This window comes from Ochotona princeps, chromosome 2 (assembly GCF_030435755.1).
Source record: "Ochotona princeps isolate mOchPri1 chromosome 2, mOchPri1.hap1, whole genome shotgun sequence".
NCBI classification, from domain to species: domain Eukaryota; kingdom Metazoa; phylum Chordata; class Mammalia; order Lagomorpha; family Ochotonidae; genus Ochotona; species Ochotona princeps.
This window is the reverse complement of record NC_080833.1, coordinates 51,539,171-51,564,752: the sequence shown is the minus strand read 5'-3', so window position 1 is coordinate 51,564,752 and position 25,582 is coordinate 51,539,171. Positions and strand designations below refer to the sequence as shown.

At 43.4% G+C, this 25,582-nt stretch overlaps 1 protein-coding gene across 6 annotated transcripts in view; it reads right to left on the bottom strand.

Moving 5' to 3' along the window:
• The window catches only part of ATG4C (autophagy related 4C cysteine peptidase), an 81,980-nt gene that overhangs the window by 46,800 nt on the left and 9,598 nt on the right, over nucleotides 1–25,582 (bottom strand). For all 6 annotated transcript variants that reach the window (XM_058657442.1, XM_058657449.1, XM_058657438.1 and 3 more), the window contains 2 exons: nucleotides 15,449–15,590; nucleotides 6,214–6,297 (listed from right to left, as the gene is read on the bottom strand). In XM_058657442.1, coding sequence (XP_058513425.1) covers nucleotides 6,214–6,297; nucleotides 15,449–15,524 — 160 coding nt within the window. In that variant the 5' untranslated portion in view covers nucleotides 15,525–15,590. The remainder of the gene's footprint in view (nucleotides 1–6,213; nucleotides 6,298–15,448; nucleotides 15,591–25,582) is intronic.

Here is a 25,582-nt window from a genome sequence, read left to right as displayed (position 1 = left end):
CTCAGCACAGCATCACAGTAGGTGGAAAGTGATGAGCCATGACTTGGGGCTCCAGAGATTGCGGTAGAAGTCTGACATAAGAGCTAAGATATGAAACTGGCTGGAGGGAGAGGCACAAGTGACTGCAAACAAAGAACCAGGTACTAACTGCAAAAAGTAAAATTGAATTGACACAGCTTAGAAGCCTGCCCCAAAGAGAAGAATGTGCTACTCAGAAGTACAATGACCAAAAACAGAAGAGGAGACAGAGGCACAGTGAGTATTACTGAAGACTTCCCTGCAAAGGAGCAAAATTTTTTGCCAACCTCAGAGTTAACTAAGGAAGACATCAAGAAAATGGGGGATTCAGAAATCAAAACACTTGTTATAAAGGTTCTTATCAACAACGAGAAGCACATGCAGGAATGTAAGGCATATATCATACAGAAAATAGCAGCACTGAAATAAAATCAAGCCAAATTACTGGAAATGAAGAATGCAATAGAGCAAGTTAAAAATCCAGTGGAAGCAGAAGAAAGAATCTCATAATTGGAAGATATTTCTTGTCACCAAGGGGAAACAATCAAAAACCTGGAAGCAGAGCTGGTCAAGCTAAAACAAGTATTCAAGAATTGAAAGACACTGTTAAAACAGAGTCCCAGCACCCTAGCTGGGTTGAGGTTCCCACCAAGGAGCATGGGGCTGGAATGGAGGTTGCTTTCAGATCAGGATACGGTTGTAGTATCACTTAGCACAAGTGTGGACTGGGACTGGACGCACCAAGCTGGGCTAGACTACAACACTATCTGGTGCTCTGGAGAACCAGTGTGCTCTGGGACGGACTAGGCTAGGTCTCAGCCCCTACTGAGCTATGTGTGAGCTATGTGGGTATGGACGAGCCATGGCTGAGCTGAAACATCCAACAGTAAGAACCAGATTAGGTTGAATGCCAGTCAGGAAAAGCCACTGCTCCTGCTAGGACAGGAGATGAACTGAGTAGGGCAGGCTCATAGTCCCCCTGGTATGCACGAAACCTGGTATCGGGAGAGGTTCTGCTTGAGGAGCCTGGGCAACTCCTCTGGCAGGACACAGTCCCTGCAGGTAAGCGCAAGAAGCATGATAGGAAACAGCCCAGAACATGCCATGGAAAATTTCCCATTGGCAGACATCTGGCATGGGTCAGGGGCAGACCAAGCTGAATTAGTTCACATCATCCATTGGCAAATCTGAGCACCAGAATAGAACGTGGGTTGGGCCGGTTTGGTCACAACAAAAGTCAGTGCACATTACGGAATGCCAACGTGAGGTGACCTGTACCAGATGTGGCCGCAGCACCCAACCAGCACACGTGAGAGCCAGGAGAGAGGGGGCAGAGCTGGCAGGGGAAGAATAAGGGGTGGTTCCCTTGCTGGACAGCTACTCCCACTGGAGAGCGTGAGCTGGGATGGGTGCACACCAGATTAGGCAGGGCTACAATAACCCGTGGGCCTCATGTGGACTAGATCAGGGAAAAGCCAGGCTGGGCTGATTGTTCCTACTGGTGCAAACAAAAATTAGGATGGGTGAGTGTTGTTTGGGCTTAGGCGCAGCATCAGCTGGCAGAAGCTGGCACTGGGGACTAATTCTGTCAAGTTAAACTGCAGAAGCACCTGGAGAGTGCATAATCCGGGATTGGGAGAGGTCTAGAAAGGAAATAGTGGGCTCCTCCTTCTTGGGTTACCACTCCCACTGGAGGGCATGAAAACTAGGACAGGGGCTGGGGTGGCTAGACAGAGAGGCACCCAACAACATCTTGTGGGCTGGATAGTGGAACTGGTTACATGCCTCAATGCTCACTGACATGTATGAAAGCTGAAGAGGATGTGAGACATACTGGACTAGTCTGCTGCACATACTGGCAAACCAGGGCAGGGAGCGGGCCAGGTGGGGGTTATTGTGGGTCACTCCAACTAGGCTGCAGCTCCCACTGGTTTATGCAAGGGCCGAGTATGCACTAGGCAGGATCGAACTGGACTGTCACACCCATTGGTTCCAGTGGAAGACAGGGCTGTAAACTGAACCAACCCAGCAATTGCAACCACCAGCTGATTGAGGCAATGGACTGTGCTGGGCCCTGTGCTTGCCAGTACATACAAGAATCTGGACTGGGAACACCTCAGACAAAGTTTCTTTGGGGATCCCCCCAATCAAACTGCCGGACTCAGAACCCTAACCATGAAGACAGAGGGCAGAATAAGTTAAGTTAATCAACCACCTCAGCTATAAGTTGGCAGTGAAAAACTGGGCAAATGGAGACTCTAAGATGGACTATGTCAATCAATGGATTCTTCAATGACCTCATCGTGCTTAGAGTGGCAAGACTGGCAGCAATTCATAACTGTTCAACTATCAAAACCACTTGATCAAGACCCTCGGAGCATGCCCCACATCAGGGGTCTGGGGTGGGTGGGAGACTGGGTGGGGCTTCTCCCTTAAAATCCCCCTTTACCTCAGATACATGAAGGAAACAATGTGGAAATAATAGTCTTGCCCACTTTCCTGTACCCCTTGAACCTTTTTACCCTAATTAACTATGTAAAGATTGCCAAAAATATAATAATAAAAAAAGGGAGTCCCAGAAGGTGCAGAAAGAGAAGATGGGTTTACAAATGTATTTAATGAAATAATCAAGAAAAATTTCCCTATTCAGAGAAAGAATTGAGGAGCAACATCCAGGAGGGGCACAGAACTCCCAACAGAGTTGATCAAAAGCAATCTTCACAAAAACACAATAATCAAGCTCTCGTCAATCGAACATAAGGAAGAGATCCTTAAGTGTGCTCATGAAAAAACCAACTGACATTATGGAGAAATGGAATAGGTCACAGCTGACCTCACACCAGAAACTGCAGGCCAGAAAAGAATGAAGCAACATATTCCAGATTCTTGCAGCAAAAAAAATTGTCAGCCCAACATAACATATCCAGCAAAGCTTTCCTTTTTCTTTGAAAATGAAATAAAATTCCTCCACAGTAAAGGAAAGTCAAAAGAATACACCTCTTCCAGACCTGCCCTACAAATGATACTTAAAGATGCTCTCGACAGAGAAGAGGAATAACATCCACTAAAACCAAAGGGAGGACCCGGCGCCGTGGCCTAGCGGCTAAAGTCCTCGCCTTGAAAGCCCGGGGATCCCATATGGGCACCGGTTCTAATCCCGGCAGCTCTACTTCCCATCCAGCTCCCTGCTTGTGGCCTGGGAAAGCAGTCGAGGACGGCCCAAAGCTTTGGGACCCTGCACCCGCGTGGGAGACCCAGAAAGAGGTTCCTGGTCCCGGCATCGGATCGGCGCGTACCGGCCCGTTGCAGCTCACTTGGGGAGTGAAACATCGGATGGAAGATCTTCCTCTCTGTCTCTCCTCCTCTGTGTATATCCGGCTTTCCAATAAGAATAAAGTCTTTAAAAAAAAAAAACAAAGGGAAATGTGAAGAATATCCCAGTAAAATAACAGAAGACTAGATCAATAAACAAACCATTACTAAATGACAGGAACAAATTACCACCTATCTATATTAACCCTGAATGTAAATGGGTTAAACTCATCAATCATGCATACATTAATAGGATGGATTAAAAAAAAATTGTTGCCTACAAGAGACATATATCACCAACAAAGATCAGCGGAAACTACATCTCATAGATTCTGATGTTTTTGTTTTTATTTTCACTGTTCAAAATACTTTCTTATGATTAGATTCTTCAATGACTCATAGATCATACAGTAGCCACCATTCTCTTCAAAAAGGTTCTTGATACTCTTTTTCATTTCTTCAGCAATACATTAGTCATTAAGTAGCATGTTATTTAACTTAGTGGCATTGCAAATTTCTTTTTTTTCTTCCTGTTGTTCATTTTGTTTTTGCGGCTTTTCATTTAAGGGGATGTGTAGTAAGTGTAATGGAGACTATCATACCCTGTGGCGTGTTGTTTAACTTCATGGCCTTATAAATTTGTTTTTCTTCCTGTTGTTGATTTTGCTTTGTGGCTTTTCACTTGGGGGGATGAATAGTGACTGTTTAAAGGAGACTGACATGTCTAGATGTGAGGCTATGGTGCAGTGTGCATCTGTACTTCCGGATGGAGGATGGACTCCCAGTGAAACTGTTGGATGTGTCATGACAACAGGATGCTGGACTCTGTGCCATTGTCCATGCCTGCAATGATGGACTTTGAGGAACTATACTTTTGTAATGATATGGGGGAACTGCGAGTCCAGATAAGTCTGAGCAGCAGCGCAGCATGGGTGTCTGGGTCACCCAGCCACGAGGTTGTAGCTGGGGGTACCCGCACTGGCCCAGGCTTCCTGCTGGGGAACTTAGCTCCCCATGCAACGCTGCTAGTCGGGGTGAGAGGCTTGGGCTTGTCCAAGCTTGAGGTGCAAGAATTTCCTTCATCCACAGCAACCATGCTGTGGACGGATCTCGGACTGCTCTAGGCATGCCCAGGACCATGGCTCCACCCAGAGCTGCTCTGTTGGTAAGTGGAGTACAGGTAGGTCTGAACAGTGGTGTGGCATGGGTGGCACCTGCCAGCAATGCATGAGTTGGACAGTGGGACTGGCTGGGTTGAACTAGGTTTCAATGCCCACTGACATGTATGAGAGCTGAATGGGATGTGGGACAGACAGGAACAGTCTGCTGTACTTATTGACAAGCATGGGACCCAGGGTAGGAGGCAGAACTGGTGGGAGTTACTGTGGGTCGCTCTGGTTTGTGTGGGGGCCGACAGTGTGGTGGGCAGAATCAGGCTGGACTGCAATGCCCATTAGTTTGTGTAAAAGACAGGGCGGGAGACAACTTACCTAGCAATTGCAACTAACAATGTGCATGTAGGCCGATTTGGGCAATGGACTGTTCCAGACCCTGTACTGGCAAGCACACATAAGAATCAGGTCAGGGATCACCTCACATGGAATTTCTTTGGGAATCCCCCCAAGTGAACTACTGAACTCAGAACTCCAACCATGGAGAAAATTGCAGGTTCCATGGTCTGACTGTGGAGTGCATGGAGAATATAGAAGCACATGGAGGATATAGTAAAACACTAGAGCCTACAGGGGACACCTGATACCATAACAGAGGACAGAGGACAGAACAAATCAATCAACTACGCCAGCCAAGTGTTGGCAGTGAATACCTGGGCAAGCAGTCTCTAGGATGGACTATGTCAGCCAGTGGAGTCTGGAGAGATTTCATCGTGATTGGAGTGGCAAGATTGGCAGAAATACAGAACTGTTGAACTATCAAAACCACTTGAGCAGAATCCTCAGAGCATGCCCACATCAGGGACCCTGAGATGGTTGGGAGGCTGGGTGTGGTTTCTCCCCTTATCTCTCCACACCCCCCAAAGACATAGGAATGAAAAAAGAAAATGTCAAAGCAATGGTCACACCCACTTCCCTCTAGCCCTTGACCCTTTGCATCCTAATCAAATATGTAAAAAGTATCAAAAATAAAATTAATACAATTCAAAAAAAGAAAGAAAACCAAAACATTACTGGAGAAAAAAAAATGATATGGGAGAACTCAGTGGTGGAAAGGTATATGGAGGGGATAGGGGAAATCCCAAAGCCTATGGAACTGTATCATAAAATGATAATTTTAAAAAAACACACATAATACCAAGGTAAAAACTACCATAAAAAGCACGAGTACTGGAGAGACAGTGTTGGTTTAACTGCAGCTCAGTTAGTAGGCATCCGTGAGCATATTATTTAACTTCTTTAAGCTCCTCTTTTCATATTCATAAGACACATAAGTCTACCTCTTAGAGGTTTTTGTGAGAATCCAAGCGATTTCCCAAAGAACTGAACATGGTGCCCAGCACTTCATAAGTGGCATAAATTATTAAGATTAATATTGAAACAATCTAAGAATTAGAGGGATTATCATTTTTATTTTAACCAAAGTGATATTTGCATTATTATCAGACATTAAAATTATTATTTTGATAAGACATATTACAAATCAAATTAAATATCTATTTAGTACTCATAAATCCAGAACTATGATACAGTCAAAGATAATACAACCCTTAATCTCAAGAATTTTGTAAGAAATTAAAGTCATATGATCTTGCACAAAATAAAAATATCTTAACAGAAATATGGAAAAAGTAGGTAAACCTGGAAATAATAAAAAGCTACGCAATGAAATCCCAACAAATTTTTAATAGTTTAAAAATTAAGCACTTACCTTCATATTTAAAATGATAACATTTTCCAAGCAATAGTACAGGGGAATTTCTACTAAAGTATGTCTTTGTTTTCAACACCCAACCTAAACAACAAAAAGAAAATTACTGCAATTAGAAGATTTCAGACAAAAGTCTAGCAAGACTTTCTCTTACTTATTTTCAAAACACTAATTATTAGTTCTGGAGATGTATTATTTACAAGAATTATAAAATATTTGGGCAGTGAACTGAAAATATGAGCCACTTAAGCTAACTTGCAAAAATATTTTGCAGTATTATACCTACACTCTACCCACTTAAAAACCATAAGACGAAAAAGTTTTAATTTACTTCCACACCAGTCCTAACATTATCATACTACAAAATCCTAAAGGTAAACTTTTACTCCAGTTTCTCTGACATGAAACTCTTCCCAAAAACAACAAATAGTATCAATATTACAAAAGTAAGACTTGAAACAGTTGAGTCATAATTTAAGGGAAAAAAGAATCACACAGTAGACTAGCATTCTGGATAAAAGTGGATCTCTGCAGGTTCCTAGGAAAATACACATATTTCATCACTGTGGCAAAACAAGGATGTCTGCAACTGTTATATAAACTGTCATACATCCTTAACACAGTTTTCTACAATTCAACGTTCTCTCTTTCTCTCTTTTTGTCTTCAAAAGCAGAGTTACAGAGAAAGACAGAGGGATCTTCCATCTGCTGGTTCATTTCCCCAAGGGGCCCCAACAGCCCAGTCTGCAGCCAGTATCCGGAAACTTCCACTGGTTTGCTCACACTCAAGCAGGGGCCCAAGCACACAGGCCATCCTTCACTGCCCTCCCAGGCCATCAGCAGGAAGCTGGATCAGAAGTGGAGCAGCCAAGTTTCCAGTGGGCACATAGATGGAATACTGGCACTGCAAGCAGAGGATTAGCCATGGTACGGCCCCCTCTACAACCCAATTCATACCCCAACTTCTGTTGCAAACTCTTTTTAATGAAAAATACTAAGTATTGTGTAAATAAATTTTATTTTATAATATGTCACTATAAGGTGATAGAAAAAAGTCTGATTTTGATGTTGAGCGAAAATGGGAAGGCATCATTAAGCTCCATATGGATTATTATAATACTCTCCAAAACAGCTTCTCTGCAGGCAGTCCTTTAAGTAAATGCTACATATGGTTGCCAAAACAACTCAAGTTTGATGACTTACTTCTGCTCCCAATCAATCTTCAGTCACTCATTACTTAACACTTACAATAAACTTTCAGTCATCCTTAAAGTTTGTCGCAATGTGACACAAATGATCAGCACAGCCCACCACAGCCCACCATGTTTCATCTATGCTCAGACACGAAGCCTTGCTGCTCAGCTCATGCTCTCCCAGTATGTTCTCTTACAGCAGACGCCTGGTATGGCTATGTCTGTACACAGCAATGCCTGGGCTCAAGTCCCAGTTCTGCTCCAGGTTTCAGGCGGCATGAGATGGCTCAAGTCGTTGGGTTCCTGCCACCCACATGGGAGATCTGAACTCTCCTCCTGCTTTGGCCCTCAGCATACACAGGCATTTGGGGAGTGAACCAGCGCATAGGAGCACTCAAGTTCGTTATTGCTCGCTCTCTCATCCACCCCTCCACCTATAAAGTAAATAAACAAGAATCAAGGAAAAATGCCCTCCCTAGAATTTTAAGTCTTATTCCTCCTTCTGGCCCAAACATGCTCTGCTATGTTTTGTATTTTCCTTTTCTCACTTTATCTGTGTTGGATTATCTTCTCCAAACTCCAAAGGGAAATTAATATTTATCTATTGTAGCCCAAGAACCAAGCTAAAGGATTTATGTTAGCTCTTAATAACAGTATCAGTGTCCTTCTGAAATAATTCTTATCTCCAAAATGTATATCCAAAGCAAATCTTCAGAACATTAAGAAAATTCCAAGCAACAGCACCCACCCTTCTCTCTGTGCGTTACCATCTGCCCCCTCTCTTACCCATCACCCGCCAGCCTCGAGAAAAGTAGAGCTGTCAATCTGGCCAGAGCCTGAGGCACCCTGACAGTCCATGTCTCACGAGGGGCACAGGCTCACCACAAGCGACTTAAAGGTCACCCATCAGTCAGTGGGACAGCTCTTTTCTGATTCCATTTCCTGCCCCAACCCTGGCAGGGCCTAACCCTTCCTGTCAGACTGACTTCCTGATACTCCAGGAAGCTAGGCACACAACAAGATGACTCCAGACTTCTCCTCAGGCCCACGCATTTTCTCTATTCCCACAGGCATGTGACAGCTGAATCACACAAACTTGCCAAAAGACTAATCTATGGGGTACTTTTTCTTTCAATTACTTGAATTTGACCAGTTTTCATTTTCTCTTTACAAAACCATTATAATTTCGCTGTTTATCTCTGCTTATCTGAACCAGGATATCATAGAACAGAAAGGGGGAAATAAAGAACATCTAATAAAAGCATGAAGCTAATGGATAATATAGTCTGGAGCGCAGGAAAAAGCCATGTACAAGAACTAGCCTCATGAATACTTCAATATGTATTAATTCCTCATGCATACAAAATGTATTCATCAGAATTCTTCATATTTAGGAATATGCTTTTATTCTGATCCTTCATCTTGCCCCCTGCAACCTTTGTATCTCCATATGCAAATATATAGCAGATACATGAAATGGTCAAATTAAAAGTTATAATTTCCAGGTGAAAACTAAAGAAAATAAAACTGAACAAGCAAGCAAGGATATTTAGAGATTTAGACGCTTACAAATCAGCTGTTCAATTAACTGACACACAGTAGTGACTTCCCAGGAGGGCTAGGAAGTCACCAAAAAGAAGCATAAAAAAGCTTTCTGCTATAAAGGAAATGTTCTGTATGTTGACTGGATTGTTTAAGTTTCAAACTCTAAAGAATGTAACTCAAGATTACTCATTTTACCTTATGTGAATTATCCCTCAATCACTATAAAAAAAATGTTTAGAAATGAATTAGGACCTTATTATAGTTACCCGTTCCTTTTTAACAAACCATTCCAAATTTAGTAATTTACAAAAACTACTTTTATTTAATTTCTCCCAGTTCTATGTAACGACTGGGCTTAATGCTTTGTTCTTTCACAACACTTGGTGGAGTCGCTTACGTAGCAGAGATCAGAGAAGTTAAAATAGGACACTGTCAGCTAATCCCCCCATGAACTTTCAAAGAATTTCCTCTTTATGTGGTTCCTTCACGTGAGTTCTCCAGTAGAATACCAGAACTGATTAGAGCTCCAAAACAGAACAAGAAGTGCCCTGTCAAACAGGTAGGCTTGGACATGACACAGCATCACTTGTGTTTCACTCCGCGAGTCAGTGTGAGGCAGAGTCAGCCCAGATTCAGGGCGAAAAGAGAGTCACAGGAGGAAGTTCACTCAGCACTCTCTGGGCTCCCACACACAGAACCTCACATATGGAAAACAAAGCAAAACAAAACAAAACAAAAAGCCCATGGCTTATCAGTTCAACAATTTGAAAATCACAACTAAGGCTTTCAACATACAAATAAAACAAAAAGTATTGAAATAAAGATGATGAAGGTTTTCTAGAATATCAGAAATAGCCAGACACATTTTTGCTTAAAGAGGAAGTTAAGTTTATATGTTTATATGTCAAAAAAGCTATGCAAGCAAAGGGGAAAGGAAGAAAGCAAAAGATGATTTATTTTTATTTTTATTGGAAAGTCAGATATACAGAGAGGAGGAGAGACAGAGAAGAAGATCTTCCTAAACGGCAGCAAAGGCCGGAGATGCGCCGATCCAAAGCCAGGAGCCTGGATGTTCTTCCAGATCTCCCACGTGGGTGCAGGGTCCCAAGGCTTTGGGCTGTTCTCCCAGGCCACAAGCAGGGAGTTGGATGGGAAGCAGGACCGCCAGGACAAACTGGCGCCCATATGGGATCCTAGTACATGCAAGGTGAGGACTTTAGCTGTTAGGCTACAGCGCCAGGCCCACAAAAGACTTTTTCAAGAAAGTAGATTCAACTTTACATTTTACCTAGTAAACCATTTCTAGATCCAGTGTCATAATGAATAACTCATATAAATTAATCCTAAATTATTTACAGTATATTCAGAGAACAGACTGAGGATCAGTGGAGAATGACTACTAGTTACAGTTTCAAGATTTACCTCAATACACAACACTTATAATGTTGCTTAATCTCAGTTTCCTAGTCTGTAAGAAAAATGAACAGCAATATCTAATCCTATCTCAGGGAGTGAAGAAATATAATGAGAAGGCAAAAAATTATCTACTCTAAACTCTAGTGGAGAATGGGCAGTCAACATTAAGCCTTCCTACACCATCATGCTACAAACTCTAAGAAAGGCTATACGTAAAACATTTTACGGACAACTACCGCAGTCAAGGATTGACAGAAAATACCTGAACGAATGGAGACTTTAAGGGGGACTATGTCAGCCAATGGACATTGGAAGGGTTTCCTCATCCTTGGGTCGACAAGATTGACAGCATTTCAGAACTACCAAAATCACTTGGACAGAATCCTTGGAGCATGCGCCATCTCGGGACCCTGGGTTGGTATCAGGTGGCCGTTACCCATCTCCGGGTACTGGGGTGGTTGGTAGGTTACATGTGGCCTCTGTCCTTGTCTCTCTCATATGGGTACCAGTTCCTGTACCAGCTACTCCACTTCCAATCCAGCTCTGTTCATGATCTGGGAAAGCAGCAGAGGATGGCCCAAGTAATTGGGACTCTGCATACATGTAGGAGACCCTGAAGAAACTCCTAGGTCCTCACTCCAGATGGGCTCAGGTCCAGCCATGGCAGTCATCTGGGGAGTAACCAGGTGGACTTCTAGAAGATCTTTCTGTCTCTCCTCTCTGTAAATTAGTCATCCAGTAAAAATAACTAAATCTTAAATAAATAAACAAAGTTACCTATGACACTTAGGTTCTTTGGAGATGTGAGATTACCGTAATTCCACTGTGCACAGTTAAATGTCTGCATACAGAAAGCCACACATATAAGCATTCTGGATTAAATAACAAGGCCCAGGATACAACTGAAACGTGTTATTGAATACTTGGTACAGTAATCTTCAGACCACACTACTGAAATCTTAACTGTATAACCCATTTGTAAAGATTCAAATATTCAAATGGAATACAAGTCTTGGAAGATTTCCTAATAGTATATACAAAAACGCTAAGGAATTTCCAAAAAAATTGTAACTCAAAAACAAGTACATTACAGTTACAGGATAAAGCTCAGTTTTAGAATTTGTTTTTTATAAAAGAAGAGTTAAGTTCTGCATACTCAAAACTACAAATTATCATTGAACAAATTTTTAAAAGATGTAAGTAAATGCAAAGACATTCACATCAAAGGACTGGAAGACTTCCTGTAATACAATCTAATTTGACCCACTGTTTCAATGAGCAGCACTAACAAAATCCAGCTAGCTGCCTTTCTTCAAAAAGAATAAAATTGGGCCCGGCAGCATGGCCTAGCGGCTAAAGTCCTCGCCCTGAACATGCTGGGATCCCATGTGGGCGCCGGTTCTAATCCCGGCAGCTCCACTTCCCATCCAGCTCCCTGCTTGTGGCCTGGGAAAGCAGTTGAGGATGGCCCAAAGCCTTGGGACCCTGCACCCGTGTGGGAGACCTGGAGGAGGTTCCAGGTTCCTGGCTTCAGATCAGCGCAGCACTGGCCGTTGTGGTCACTTAGGGAGTGAATCATAGGATGAAAGATCTTCCTCTCTGCCTCTCCTCCTCTATGTATATCCACCTTTCCAATAAAAATAAATAAATCTTAAAAAAAAAAAGAATAAAATTGGAAGATTTACTTTCCAATTTCAAATTTTACTACAAAGCTACAGTAAAATCAGGACAATATGGAACTGATAAAAGGATAGACATACAGGCAAACGGAATCGAATTCACAGTCCAAGAATAAACAAACAAATACATCCACAGTCACCTGACCTTAGATGAAAGCGTCAAATCATATAATGAAGAAATAATACTCTTCTCAAGAAATGATGCTGGGATAATTGGATAGTCCATACAAATGAATAGCTAGACCCCCCATCTCACACCATATGCATAAACTAAGTTAAAATGAATCAAACATATAAACATAACAGCTAAAAATACAAAAGGAAACATAGGTAAAAACTTTCATGATATCTATTTAGGCAATAGTTTATTTACCATGACAAAGTGACCAAATAAAAAATGGTTAAATTACACTTCACCAGAATTAGTGCTTGAAAGGACACTATCAAGAAAGTGAAATGAAAACCCATAAGTGAGAGAAAATATTTGAAAATCATTTATTTGCTAAGGGATTTATACCTAACATACATGAGGAAATTTCTCACAACATTAAATTAAAAATTAGGAGGTGAATATAAATTTCTCCCAAGAAAACATACAACTGGCCAGTAAGGACATAAAAAGATGTCCAACGCAACAGTCACCAGGAAGATGTAAATGAAACCCACAGTGTGATATTACTTCACACCTACTACATTAGCTCTAACAAAAACGATGAATAATAGTAAGAGTTGATGAGGAGGTAGATAAATTTAAACCTTCTAACACTGCTGGTGGAAATGAGCTTGTACAGCCACTTTAGAGAACAATTTATAATTCCTCAAAAACTTATACTTAAGAGTTAACATGGGCCAGGCGGCGTGGCCTAGCAGCTAAAGTCCTCGCCTTAAAAGCCCCGGGATCCCATATGGGCGCCGGTTCTAATCCCGGCAGCTCCACTTCCCATCCAGCTCCCTGCTTGTGGCCTGGGAAAGCAGTTGAGGACAGCCCAATGCATTGGGACACTGCACCCGCGTGGGAGACCTGGAGGAGGTTCCTGGTTCCCGGCATCGGATCGGCGCGCATCAGCCCGTTGCGGCTCACTTGGGGAGTGAATCATTGGACGGAAGATCTTCCTCTCTGTCTCTCCTCCCCTCTGTATATCTGACTTTGTAATAAAAATAAATCTTAAAAAAAAAAAAAAAGTTAGCATGTAGTTAGGTATTCCCCACTCCTGGTATACACTCAAGAAAAATAAAAGCAATTCACACAAAAAGTTGTCCATAAATATTCAGAACAACTTTACTTACCGACAGCTAAAAAGTAGAAGCAACTCAAATGTTTAACTGATAAATGGTAAGCAAAATAGGGCCCTGCCATACAAACATTTTTTTTTTTTAAAGATTTATTCATTTTATTACAGCCAGATATACACAGAGGAGGAGAGACAGAGAGGAAGATCTTCCTTCCGATGATTCACTCCCCAAGTGAGCCGCAACGGGCCGATGCACGCCGATCCGAAGCCGGGAACCTGGAACCTCTTCCACGTCTCCCACGCAGGTGCAGGGTCCCAAAGCCTTGGGCCGTCCTCGACTGCTTTCCCAGGCCACAAGCAGGGAAGTGGATGGGAAGTGGAGCTGCCGGGATTAGAACCGGCGCCCATATGGGATCCCGGGGCGTTCAAGGCGAGGACTTTAGCCGCTAGGCCACGCCGCTGGGCCCACAAACATTCATTTTTTAAACACTTATTCAATATGTTTTAAAAACCTGTAAGCACAGGATACAGGGGTGAACCTTGAAAACAGACTGATTTCTAGGGGCTGGAAGGATAAAGGGAACAGGAAGCTGCTGCTATTGGACACAGGGTGCTTCTGCAGCTAACGAAAACATTCTAGAACTAGTGATGACAGCTGCACAACAGTGCATAAATTAAGAACCACTGAGCTGTGTGTTTTTTAAAACTGACAATAAAAATGATGAAATAGTAATTTACAAGGGTGCATTTACAGTATGTGAAATTTCATTAAAAAAAATGTTCAGTACTGTCAAAATGCAATGTTATGCTATAGCCAAATTATAGCTTGCTGCACAGCCAGTGAGCCCCAACTTCCAGTGGACCAGTAGCCAAGTTCAACCACATTTACCTTAATCTGCATTATCAAAAACTTCTACTGAATTTTATTATTATTTCTATTTTTTTGTTAAAAAAAAAAAAATAAGAGAGAGAAAAAAAACACTTCTTGTTGAAACCAGTTCTCCCCAGGTATTTTTCTATCTTGAGGGTTTCTACATCTCCAATTTGTTTCCAGCCTGAAAGGGGGTCTCAAAAAAGTCACCACATAATCCTTACTGGTTTTATTGGCAAACCAAAAGGAACTAAGTTGAAAGTTACAGACTGAAAACTGTTTGGTTGAGGAGTTAAGAAATGGGTTAGCATGCCGTGTCCCATCCCAAACCCAAGCACCTACACACAATCCCTGTCTCCAACTCATGATTCCAGCTTCCTGTCAATGCAGAACCTGGAAGGCATCAGTAATGGCTCCAGCAGCTGGGTTCCCCTATGGATGACCTGCCTCAGCTTCCTGGCTGCTGGCTCGGCTCAGCTCCGGGTGTGGCAGGCAATGGGAGCGTGAGACAGGAGATCAGAGTTCACATTCATACTCTATGTGTTCTCCTCTCAAAGAAATAACTAAACGGGCGTGGGGGCACAGTTAGGGCATCTGTGCATAAACTATACCGTCTGCTTTCTACGTTCCAAAGTCTATTTTGCTAATTTCCTGGTTCAGATACGAAGCCAACTGAAACGAACTGAACAGCTGAGGTAGTTATCATCACCTGAATAAATTCTATCTCCTTTGGAATGTTAAGTACATGAGCCATGAAGAAAGACATCAATATTCTGTCTCAAATTTAAAAATAAGAGCTGTTGCTGTGGCAGAGCGGGTTAAGACCACATATGATGCCAGCATCACCTATAGGTACCAGTTTAAGTCCCAGCTACTTCACTTCCCATCCAGCTTCCTGCTAATGCATCTAGAAAAACTGTGAAAGGTGGCCCAAGTGCTTGAACCTCTGCACTCAAACAGGAAATCCAGATGAAGCTCCTGGCTCCTTGGCCCAAGGACAGTCATTGAGTCCATTTGGAGAGTAAACCAGCAGACAAAATTTCTCTCTCTCTCTCTCTGTAGCCCTGACTCTCAGATAAAATAAATAAATCTTTTAAAAAGTCAAAAACAAAAAAGAATACTTCAAAGTATGCTTAACTTTCCAAGTAATCTTTATGATGACATTTAGCTCTTTGGTCAGAAGATAATCTTACCTACATTCCTTACAGAAATACGTCAAAGCATCTCATTTGTTATCAGCTACTTAGAAAAGATGACATTTATCTTTAAATATTTCTTCAGATTCAAGAAATTACTTACTATATTTCATGTTGTTCCAAGCAGATATAAATTTGGTTTTCAGTTTGTCAACTTCATCTGTTCCTGTGGCCTCCATATTCACACTCTAAAGAAAAAGCCATCACTTGATTGCATTCTTCCGCAGTTTAATCTTTTGTACTGACTTTAAAAAAGAAAAATATAAAAACAGATATATGAACTGTGTGATACTGCTATAGTTACCTAAGGGAATAAATATAAATTTGAACTGGACATGAGCAAATAAATTTCTTAGAAACAGAAAACAGAATCCTAACTTTATAGACAATAATCTTATAAAGAAAGATACAGTTTTAATTACAAGAAACTCTCACTACCAAATATGTAACAATAAACTTATCCCACAATATCAAATAACCCATCAACAGCTAAGACCATCTAAGTAAGAACTTGCAAGGCTTGTGTTATTTTTAATTAGAGAAGGTTATCTGAAATCTTTTTTTTTTTTTTAGATTTATTCATTTTTATTACAGCCAGATATACAGAGAGGAGGAGAGACAGAGAGGAAGATCTTCCGTCCGATGATTCACTCCCCAAGTGAGCCACAACGGGCCAATGCGCGCTGATCCAATGCCGGGAACCTGGAACCTCTTCCAGATCTCCCACGCGGGTGCAGGGTCCCAAAGCTTTGGGCCGTTCTTGACTGCTTTCCCAGGCCACAAGCAGGGAGCTGGATGGGAAGTGGAGCTGCCGGGATTAGAACCAGCGCCCATATGGGCTCCCGGGGCTTTCAAGGCGAGGACTTTAGCCGCTAGGCCACGCCGCCGGGCCCCTGAAATCTTATTTTTAAAAAAGGAAAAAACTTGACTCTCTTTAGAATGGAAAGTCACAATTGTATCAAGTTACTACTTCCACAACACCACTGCTAAGGTTTCCCTGACTACCCTCCCCTAACCTCAAAATTAGCTCTCAGAAAAACATATGTCTTCATCTATCACAGCATTATCACTCTATATTGTGACTACTTCTTTTATAAACGTGATATTAAGTTTTATTACTGTCATTAAATTCTACCTGGCTTGAGTCACTGAATGGGCAAAATAATCAAGTGAGGTATATTACTAGCAACACTCTCACTATGATTAGATTTTCTTAAGCTGACAACGGAAATGAAAAAAAAAATTTTTAAGAAAGCTACATACATAATTTCAAAAAATCTGAGAAAGAAGGAAAAGAGCTTCTAAAATATGTGCATTATTTTGTGCTGATGTTGTGGTACAGTGGATTGAGTCACCTACAATGCCAGCATCCCCTGGGGGCACTGGTTCAACTGGTGGCTGCTCTACTTCCAATCCAGCTCCCTGCCAAAGCACCTGAGAAAATAGCAGAAAATGGCCCAAGTACATGGGTCCCTGTCACATGGAAGACCAGGATGAACTTACAGGCTCCTGGTTTCCACTTGATCCACCCACAGCCCTTGTGGCCATTTAGGGAATGAAACAGTGGACATCATAAGAGCTCTTTCTTTGACTCTCCCTCCATCTTTCTGCATTTCAAATAAAAACACATCTTTTGAAAAAACATTAACAAATAATCTCAGAGCTCCCGGGTGGCAGGACCTGGGTCATATAGGTCAGTCTGTCCCTGGGTGCGGCTTGAGTTGGAATGGAGGCCTGGGTCCATCAGCCCGCCATGTGCCTGGACCCAGGCGGGTCAGCTTGTCCCAGGGGAGGGGCTCTGGTCTGAAGACCTGAGCCAATCTGCCTGCCGGGTACTCAGAGCCTGAGAGAGCCAGCTAGCCCTGGCTCTGAGCTCCCAGGCAGCAGAGTTTGGGCCAAGTGGCCCAAGGGTTTTATCTAGCAACAATGGAGTCCACGCCTTCTGGCAGTGGGAACTTGAGGGAGGAACACAAAGACGTTTAAGGTTCAGACCAAAGCACCAGCCCTTGTGGGACAGCAGAGCTGTGGTATTTAGTATTGACCAAAGCCGAATACCACTCACTGGTGCACACAAAAGCTAGGAGCCTACCTGGCAGGGCTAGATAACAGTACTCACCAACGAGAGTTGAAACAGGGGATGGATAACGTTAGGCTGGGCCATAGCACTAACCAGGATACAAGTGAACCAGGTCTAGGGGCAGATTCTGAGGCGGTATGAGGGCCCACCCCTATGATCTGCAACTTTAACTGGTTTGCTTGGAGCTGGGGATTGTGACAGACTGAGCTAGGCATGACCATGGAACTCTCAGACACTCTTGGGTACTGGGGCTGGGTACAGGCTAGGTTTTCCAGGCTGCAGCACCTGTAAAGACACCTAAGAATACGGTGTGGGGCAGGCCAGGCCACAGCATCCACCCCTCATAATATGCAGGACAAAGGGAGTAGTCTATGACCAGTAAGGGCCTAGGACCCACTGGCAAAAGCACGGTCTAGGAATGGGTCCGGCAGGGGAACTAAGGAAACTCCCTCAATGGACCACTGCTCCCGCCAGAGAGCATGTGATTGAGGCCTGGTATTGGTCAGACTGGGCAGGGTAGACCAGCCTGTCCACATATGTGTAGGCTGGTTTTAGAATGGGTTGACCAGGGAGGGCCAGGTCAACCTTAGCTGACTGGCAAGTGCAAAAGCCAGGCTGAAATATGGGACATGTTAGGTTAGGCTAGGCTATCACACTTGCTGGTTTGCATGAGTCAGGGATGGAAGTGGACTGAGCAGGGCCAGGCTGTAGAACTTGGCACCAAGAGCTGGGACTGTGGGTGGGATGGGTCATGCCAGGCTGCAGCATCTGATGGCAAAGGCCAAGACAGAGGATGGGCTATGCAGAGCTGGGTCACAGCATCCACTCACATACATAAGATCTGGAGCTGGGAACAGGCCTGGTTGGGGAGCTAAGAGGATGCATCAGCTAGGTTATGCTTCCCATTGATGAACACAAGAGGGCAGCATGGGGATAGTGGTCTGGGCTGGACATGGCTGCAGTCTCCCTTGGCATGGGTATGGACAGGCTCTAGGGCTCCACGGGACTTTTTCCTAGTCCCAGCACTTCCCAGTAACCCGCCTGCCCTTATTCTGGCTCATGCCTGTACTCGTAGATACAGTCAGATACCCCAGCCTGGCTCTCTCCCTAACCTAGTCTACATGCAGGCCAACAGATGTTGTAGTCCTGTCCAGCCAGGTCTGCCCCCAGTTCCAGCTCTCAAGCTCACCAACAGGAGCAGTGGCCCAACAGAGTGGGTGTAGGATGAGCTAGGCTGGGTTTCCACTCCCACTGGGCCACATAAGAGCTGTATCAGGGTTTGAACAAGGACTGGCTGGGCTGTAACATGCAACAGTAAGAACCAGGTTGGGTATGGGCCAGTTGGGCAAGGCCACTGTTCTTGACAGGACAGGAGATGGACTAAGTTAACCTAGGCCAAGAACCCACTGGTGTGCACAGGACCTGCCACTGAGAGGAGCTTGGGGAACTCCTTTGTTGGGGCATAGACCATGCAAGTGAGCACAAAAATCAAACTGAGCAGCTCAATGTGTATCAGACCAGACTACAGTACCTGCCAGCATACATGTGGCTCAGGTATGCGGGTGGGCCAGGCTGGGACAGTTCATAACACCTACTGGCAGATCTGAGAACTGGGCTCGGATGCAGGACAGGCTGGGTGTGGCTGCATCACCAGCCAGTTCACATTTGGGTCAGGACTGGGGGCTGGGTTGGGCAGTAGCTCCAGCCAGCATGAGCTGGAATAGGGCAGAACAGGCCAGGTCAGGCTGCAGCACCCACCAGCAAATGTGAAGGTGAGATGGGCCACTCTAGACAGAACCACTGCATTCACCAGCACACATGAGATTGGAGCAGGGGAGTGAGTCTGGTAGGGGAATAGTGGGGAGCCCCCTGATGGTCCACTGCTCAGCCTGGCTGGGCTAGGCTGGGTTAGGCTGTAGCACCCACCAGCATAAGCTGGAACTGGGAGCAACTAGGATGAGCCAGGCTGTAGCACATGCTGGTAGATGCTGAGGTGACATGAGCCATGACAGTATGGGTTGCAGCACCCACCAGCACATGTAAAACCCTAAAGGGGAGCAAGCCCCAATGAGGGAGCTGTGAGGGATCTCCTGTTGGGCCTCTGCTCCTGCCGGTGAGCCTGAGAGCTGGAACTGGGGGCAGAAGAGGCTGGGCAGGGCTACAACATCTGTTGGCCTACACGCGGACTAGATTAGGGAGAGAGCCAGGCTGGGGTATCTGACTGTATCTACGAGTACAGGCATGAGCCAGAATAAGGACAGGCGGGTTGCTGGGAAGTGCTGGGACTGGAAGAAACTCCTGTCGAGCTAGACTGCAGAATCACTTGGGCAGTGCAATATCTGGGGCAGGGAGTGGGTCCACAGTAGGGTGTGGGCTCCTCTCTGATGGGCTGCAATGCCCACTGGTGAGCATGAGAACCAGAACTGGGGGCGGGCCTGGCTGCACTGGCATGAGTGTAGCCTGGAGATTGGAATCAGTTGGGTTGAGTTAGGCTTCAATGCTCAATAATGTGTAAGAGATCTCAGTGGCATGTGGGGCAGACTAGACCAGTCCACTGCACATGCTGGCAGGCACAGGAACCAGAGCAGGAGGGCCAGTCCAGTGGGGGTTATTAGGGGTCTCTCTAACTTGGCTACAACTCCCACTATGGCACGTGGAAGTGAAGCATGTGTTGGGCAGGGCTGGGCAGGGCTGCGCTGGGCCATAGCACATACTGGATTGCTGAGAACGGAGGGCAGAACAAACTGATCAACTACCCTAGTAAAGCTTGACAACAAATAGCTGATGAAGACTCTAGGGTGGACAATGACAACCAATGGACCTTGGAAGTATTTCCTCATCCATGGAGCAGCGATAGCAGCAGCACCTCAGAACTATTGAAACCACATAAGCAAAACCCTCAGAAAATGCTCCACAATGGGGAACTTGAGATGCCATTGAGTGGCAGTTCCCAACCCTGGGGTAATGTGGCAGCTGGGAGGCTGGGCATAGTTTCTGGGAAAGCAGTCAAGAACGACCCAAACCCTTGGGACTCTGCACCCACGTGGGAGACCCAGAAGAAGCTCCTGGCTTCAGATTTGCTCAGCTCCGGACATTGCAGCAGTTGGGGAGTGAACCAGTGTAGGGAAGATCTTTCTGACTCACCTTCTCTCTGTAAATCTGACTTTCCAATAAAAATAAGTCTTTAAACAAAATAAATTTTAAAAAACACTTCTGCTGTCATTGTTCTATAGAGTGGATAGCAAAAATAAAACTATCAACATATAAGCCAAAAATAAGCTGCTGGGAGTTTATAATTCAGTATAGCTACTTTTCATATAATGAAAAGTGAGTTCTACTCTTCCATAAACAATTAAATCTATTTATATAACAAAAATGTAAATGATTGCTCCTAAAAATCTTAACTTCAGCTTAATAAGACATGATTTTCAAGCCACGTTGGAAAGTGTTGTAAAATGAGACACTGTTTAAAGGAATAACCAAAAATTCATAATAAAGAAGGGATGGCACTGTGGTATCATGAGCTAGGCTGTCACCTGCAGTGCCAGCATCCTGTATGAGAGCACCAATCTGAGTCCTGTCTGTTCTGATGCTGATCCACTCCTGGGGAAGCAGTGGAACATGTTCCAAATGCTTGTGCCCCACCAACCACGTGGGAAACTTGGCTGGAGTTCCAGGCTCCTGGCTTCCCCCGACCACATCCTGCAGGCTGGATTAGCCCTGCTGTTGCTGCCACAGGGGATTGCACCAGCAGATGCAAGTTCCTCTACCCACCCCCAACTCCGTTCTTCCCTCCCTCTCTGTCTCTCCTTCTCTTTCTTCCTCCCCTTCCCTTCCTTATTCTGTCACTCTTTCAAAATAAATTTTAAATTCCTAATGAGATGACTTCCTTATCACATATTAAAAAACATAAAATTACAGTAAAGATAGATAATTTAATCAGTAGTGCTGGAATGATAAGCTAGCCAGTTTAAGGAATAAAACTGGATGAGTATGTCACAAATTATGAATTGTTGATGAATCAAAGATTTAGTTACAAATGCAAACACAAGGTAATCATGTGCATACCCAAAGAAAGAAACATAGATCAAAATTTTAAAACAATCTTTAAGAAAGTATTTTATAGTATACAAAAACCAGAAATCAGAAAGGAAAACATAATCGCATAACAACAAAAACTTCTGTAGGAAAAGAAGAAAAACAGCACCAACAAGTCTGAGTTGAAAGAGGAAAAGGCCAATAAACTTGAAAAGCTTGGCACCAGAGAAACATGTTTTAAAAAGTTATCTTTTGTCATCATTTTCAAGAGATAAAATTGGCAAGCTGAGAAGACACATGTTTTCCATAATCATTTCTGAAAGAACAAACTCCTGATGACAGGAATGTGCACTGACCACTATTACATTATCACACCTAACAGAGCTGCACACAGACACATAATTATCTGCTGATGACTAAATTATGACACATGCATGTTATGATGAACTACAAAGATATTTACCACTGCCAAAAGATATTCAGGGGGACCAGCATGATGGCTTTTCAGACTAATCCTCCACCTGCAGTGTTGGCATCCCATATAGGTGCTGGTTCAAGTGCAGGTTGCTCCACCTGTGATCCAGCTCCCTGTCTATAGCCTGGGAAAGCAGCAGAGAAAGGCTCAAGGGCTCGGGTCCCTGCACCCACATGCGAGACCTGGAAGAAACTCCTAGCTTCTGCCTTCAGATTGGCACAGTTCCGGTCATAATAACCATTTGGGAAATGAACCAAGAGAGGGAAAAATCTCTCTTTCTCTCTCTCTCTCTCTGGGTAATCTGCCTCTCAGATAAAATAGATAAATCTTAAAACAAAATACTCAGGATATGGAATGAGGGAGGGAAGGAAAGATTAGCACAATATAATTCATGCACACATAAGCATAAATTTTGTGTATGTATATATGTGTATATAATATGTGTAGTCCCACACACACCCACAAATTAGCATGAAACAAATTAGCCGCGATGCCTATTATGTTAAAATTGGAAAGCTCTAAGGAACAAAACTTCTACTTTGTTGTATTCTGAATTCCTGTTACTAATGAAGTTGTTCACCTTGAACTTCTTCTAAAATAACAAAACTATCAAAAATTATAATACCCAAATGAAAAATCTAGTACTCAAAATTACAAATCACCCAAGGTTATTTCAAACTCTAAAAATACAACCAAAAGTATTCAAGTAAGAAATTTACAGGAAAGACCTTCTATCATGGTAATTGTAAACAGATAACAGATTAAAATCTTACTGAGATACTTTAATTCTTCTCCTTTTTAAGAAGAAAAACTCTTTTCTTGTGGTTCTTAGATACCAGATTCAGCCACGTAGTCATGTGGAAACCTACTTCCTTAATTTAATTTCTCAGGGCATCTTAGGCTAACCAGAATGACTGGGAGGATTATTTCTTGCTAATTCACAATTTTTTAATTTTCCCTTAAAATAAGTATGGTGAGACTTTGAAAGAAAAGAATAAATTAATATTTCAGCACACTCAGTCCTTTAAAATATATTCTTTGTATCTCCATGAGGTGAAGCAATGAAAAACAAGACAAATAAGAGAAAAACAAAACAAAAATCTACTACAAATGAGGAAACCACAATGAACTTCAAGGGTAACAGTCTCAAAGCAAAATTTTAAAATTATTTTCACTCAGAAACCCCCCTTCAAATAAACTTCCCTAATTTAAAAACAATCTATTAGAATTCATTTGTCTACACAGTGACCATTTTGCAGTGTATTTCTATCCCTGTAGAATCTAAAACGACTGTTTTAACTGCCCTCACAATTAAAGTGACATGCCAAAATTCTCACTTAGCCTACACATACCAGAGCTTCAGTCAAAAAATGCATCAAAGAACCTTCTTTACAAATTAAACATTTCTTTCCTTTTTAAAATGTCTATTATTTATTTACAAGAGGGCAAAAAGAGAGAGGGAAAATCTTCCATCTATTGTTTTATTACCCAAATGCCCAGGATTACCAGGAGCCTGGAGCTCCATCCAGCTCTCTCAGACAGGCAGCAGGAACCCAAGGGCTCGGGCCATCTTCTGCTGCCTCCCAAGACAGATTCACCGCAAGTGGAACCAGCAGTAAGAAAGCCAGGACTAGAGCCAGGTCATCTAATATGGGCACACGCATCCCAGGCAGCAGCTCAACCCACTGTGCCACAAAGCCACTCCACAAATTACTTTCTAGGAGGTATTTATGGTATATATCTTACAACTTTAGAAAACTTTAAAAGTCATTTTAAAGAAGGTATTCTTTAAGATTTATTTATTTATTTGAAAGTCAGAGTTAACAGAAAAAGAGGAAGAGAGATCTTCCACCTGGTGATTTATTTTGAAACAGATGGCCCCCAGCACAAAGGCTGAGCCAGACAGAAGCCAGGAGTCAGAAGCTGCATCCAGGTCTCCTACATGGGTGGCTGACAGGGGTCTAAGCATTCCAGTCATCTCCCGCCACTATCCCAGACCACCAGCAAGGAGCTGGACCAGAAATACAGCAGCAGAAACACAAACCTGGCACTGTGGGATGTGACCCTTCCCCTGCCATGCCAGCACCCCGGCACTCTAAAGGAGATATTCTCTACAGTGCATATCACAACAGATCTGACCACCATCCTCTCAGTGTTGATCACAGTTCAGATGAGATTTTGACAATCTATTTTTAATTAAAAGCTACAGCATTAAAGAACACTCCACCTTATTCTATTATGCAAAACAGATAAACCTAGTAGATTCCCAAACTATAAGACTAATGGCATGAAAAAGTGAGTGTAAACTAGTTTTTCTGTAAAGCAGACTTATAACATTAAATAAGAAAATTACTGAAACACAGGTGCTATTTTCAGAGTCATTTTCCTTTTTTATTCTCTTTAAAGATTTATTTATCTTTATTGCAAAGTCAGATATAGAAAGAGGAGAGACAGAGAGGAAGATTTTCCGACCATTGATTCACTCCCCAAGCAGCTGCAATGGCCGGAGATGAGCCAATCCAAAGCCAGGAGCCTGGAGCCTCTTTCAGATCTTCCATGCAGATGCAGGATCTCAAGGCTTTGAGCCGTCCTTGACTGCTTTCCCAGGCCATAGGCAGGGAGCTGGATGGGAAGCGGGTTGCTGAGATTAGAATCGGCATCAATATGGGAGCCCAACACATTCAAGGCGAGGACTTGAGCCACTAGGCTATCGCACTGGGCCCTCTTCTTATTTATTTTTTTAAAGATTTATTTATTTTAATTGGAAAGTCAGATCCACAGAGAGAAGGAAAGACAGGGAGAAAGATCTTCAAACCACTGATTCACTCCAAATCGCCACAATGGCTGGAGCTAAGCCAATCCGAAGCCAGGAGGCAGGAACCTCTTCCGGATCTCCCACTTGGGTCTAGGGTCCCAAGGCTTTGCGCCATCCTCCACTGCTTTTCCAGGCCAGAAGCAGGGAGCTGGATGGGAAGTGGAGCAGCCAAAACATGAACCAGCACCCTTATGAGATCCCCCAGCGTGCAAGGTGAGGACTTTAGCCCCTTGGTTACTGCCCCACCCCCAGAGTAACTTTTCCAACCAAAGCCATGCATGCAGGGAAGTCTTTTGGTAAAACTGACTGCAGATCATCTCAGAGTGCCAGTTCCAGTCCTGGCTACCTGCATTTTCAGACCAGCTTCCTGCTAATGCACCGAGGAGGCAGCAAATAATGGTCCAAGAACTTGAGTTCCTAACACCCAAGCAGGATACACAGATGGGGGTTCCTGGCTCCTGATACAAGCCTGGCAGAGTTGGGCTATTGCAACCATTTACAGAGTTAACCAAAGAATGGAAACGCTCCTTCACACTCCCTGAAATGTTTCCTCACACTTCCTTTCTTCCTTTCCTTTCCTTCTTTCTCTCTGTTTCTGTTTCTCTCCTTTCTTCCCTCCTTTCCTTCCTCCCTCCCTTTCTCTCCACAGTAGCTACTCTTGTGGAAAAACAAAGTTATTAAGTGGTAAGTATAAACTGACACATTGTTAGACTGATTCAATACAGCATATCTTAGTCACACAGCACAAAGGAAAACAACACTGCAGACTTTTGGGATTTGCATATATGTGTACATCTTCCTAAAATGATATTGTGTAGCAAGCTTAAAGACA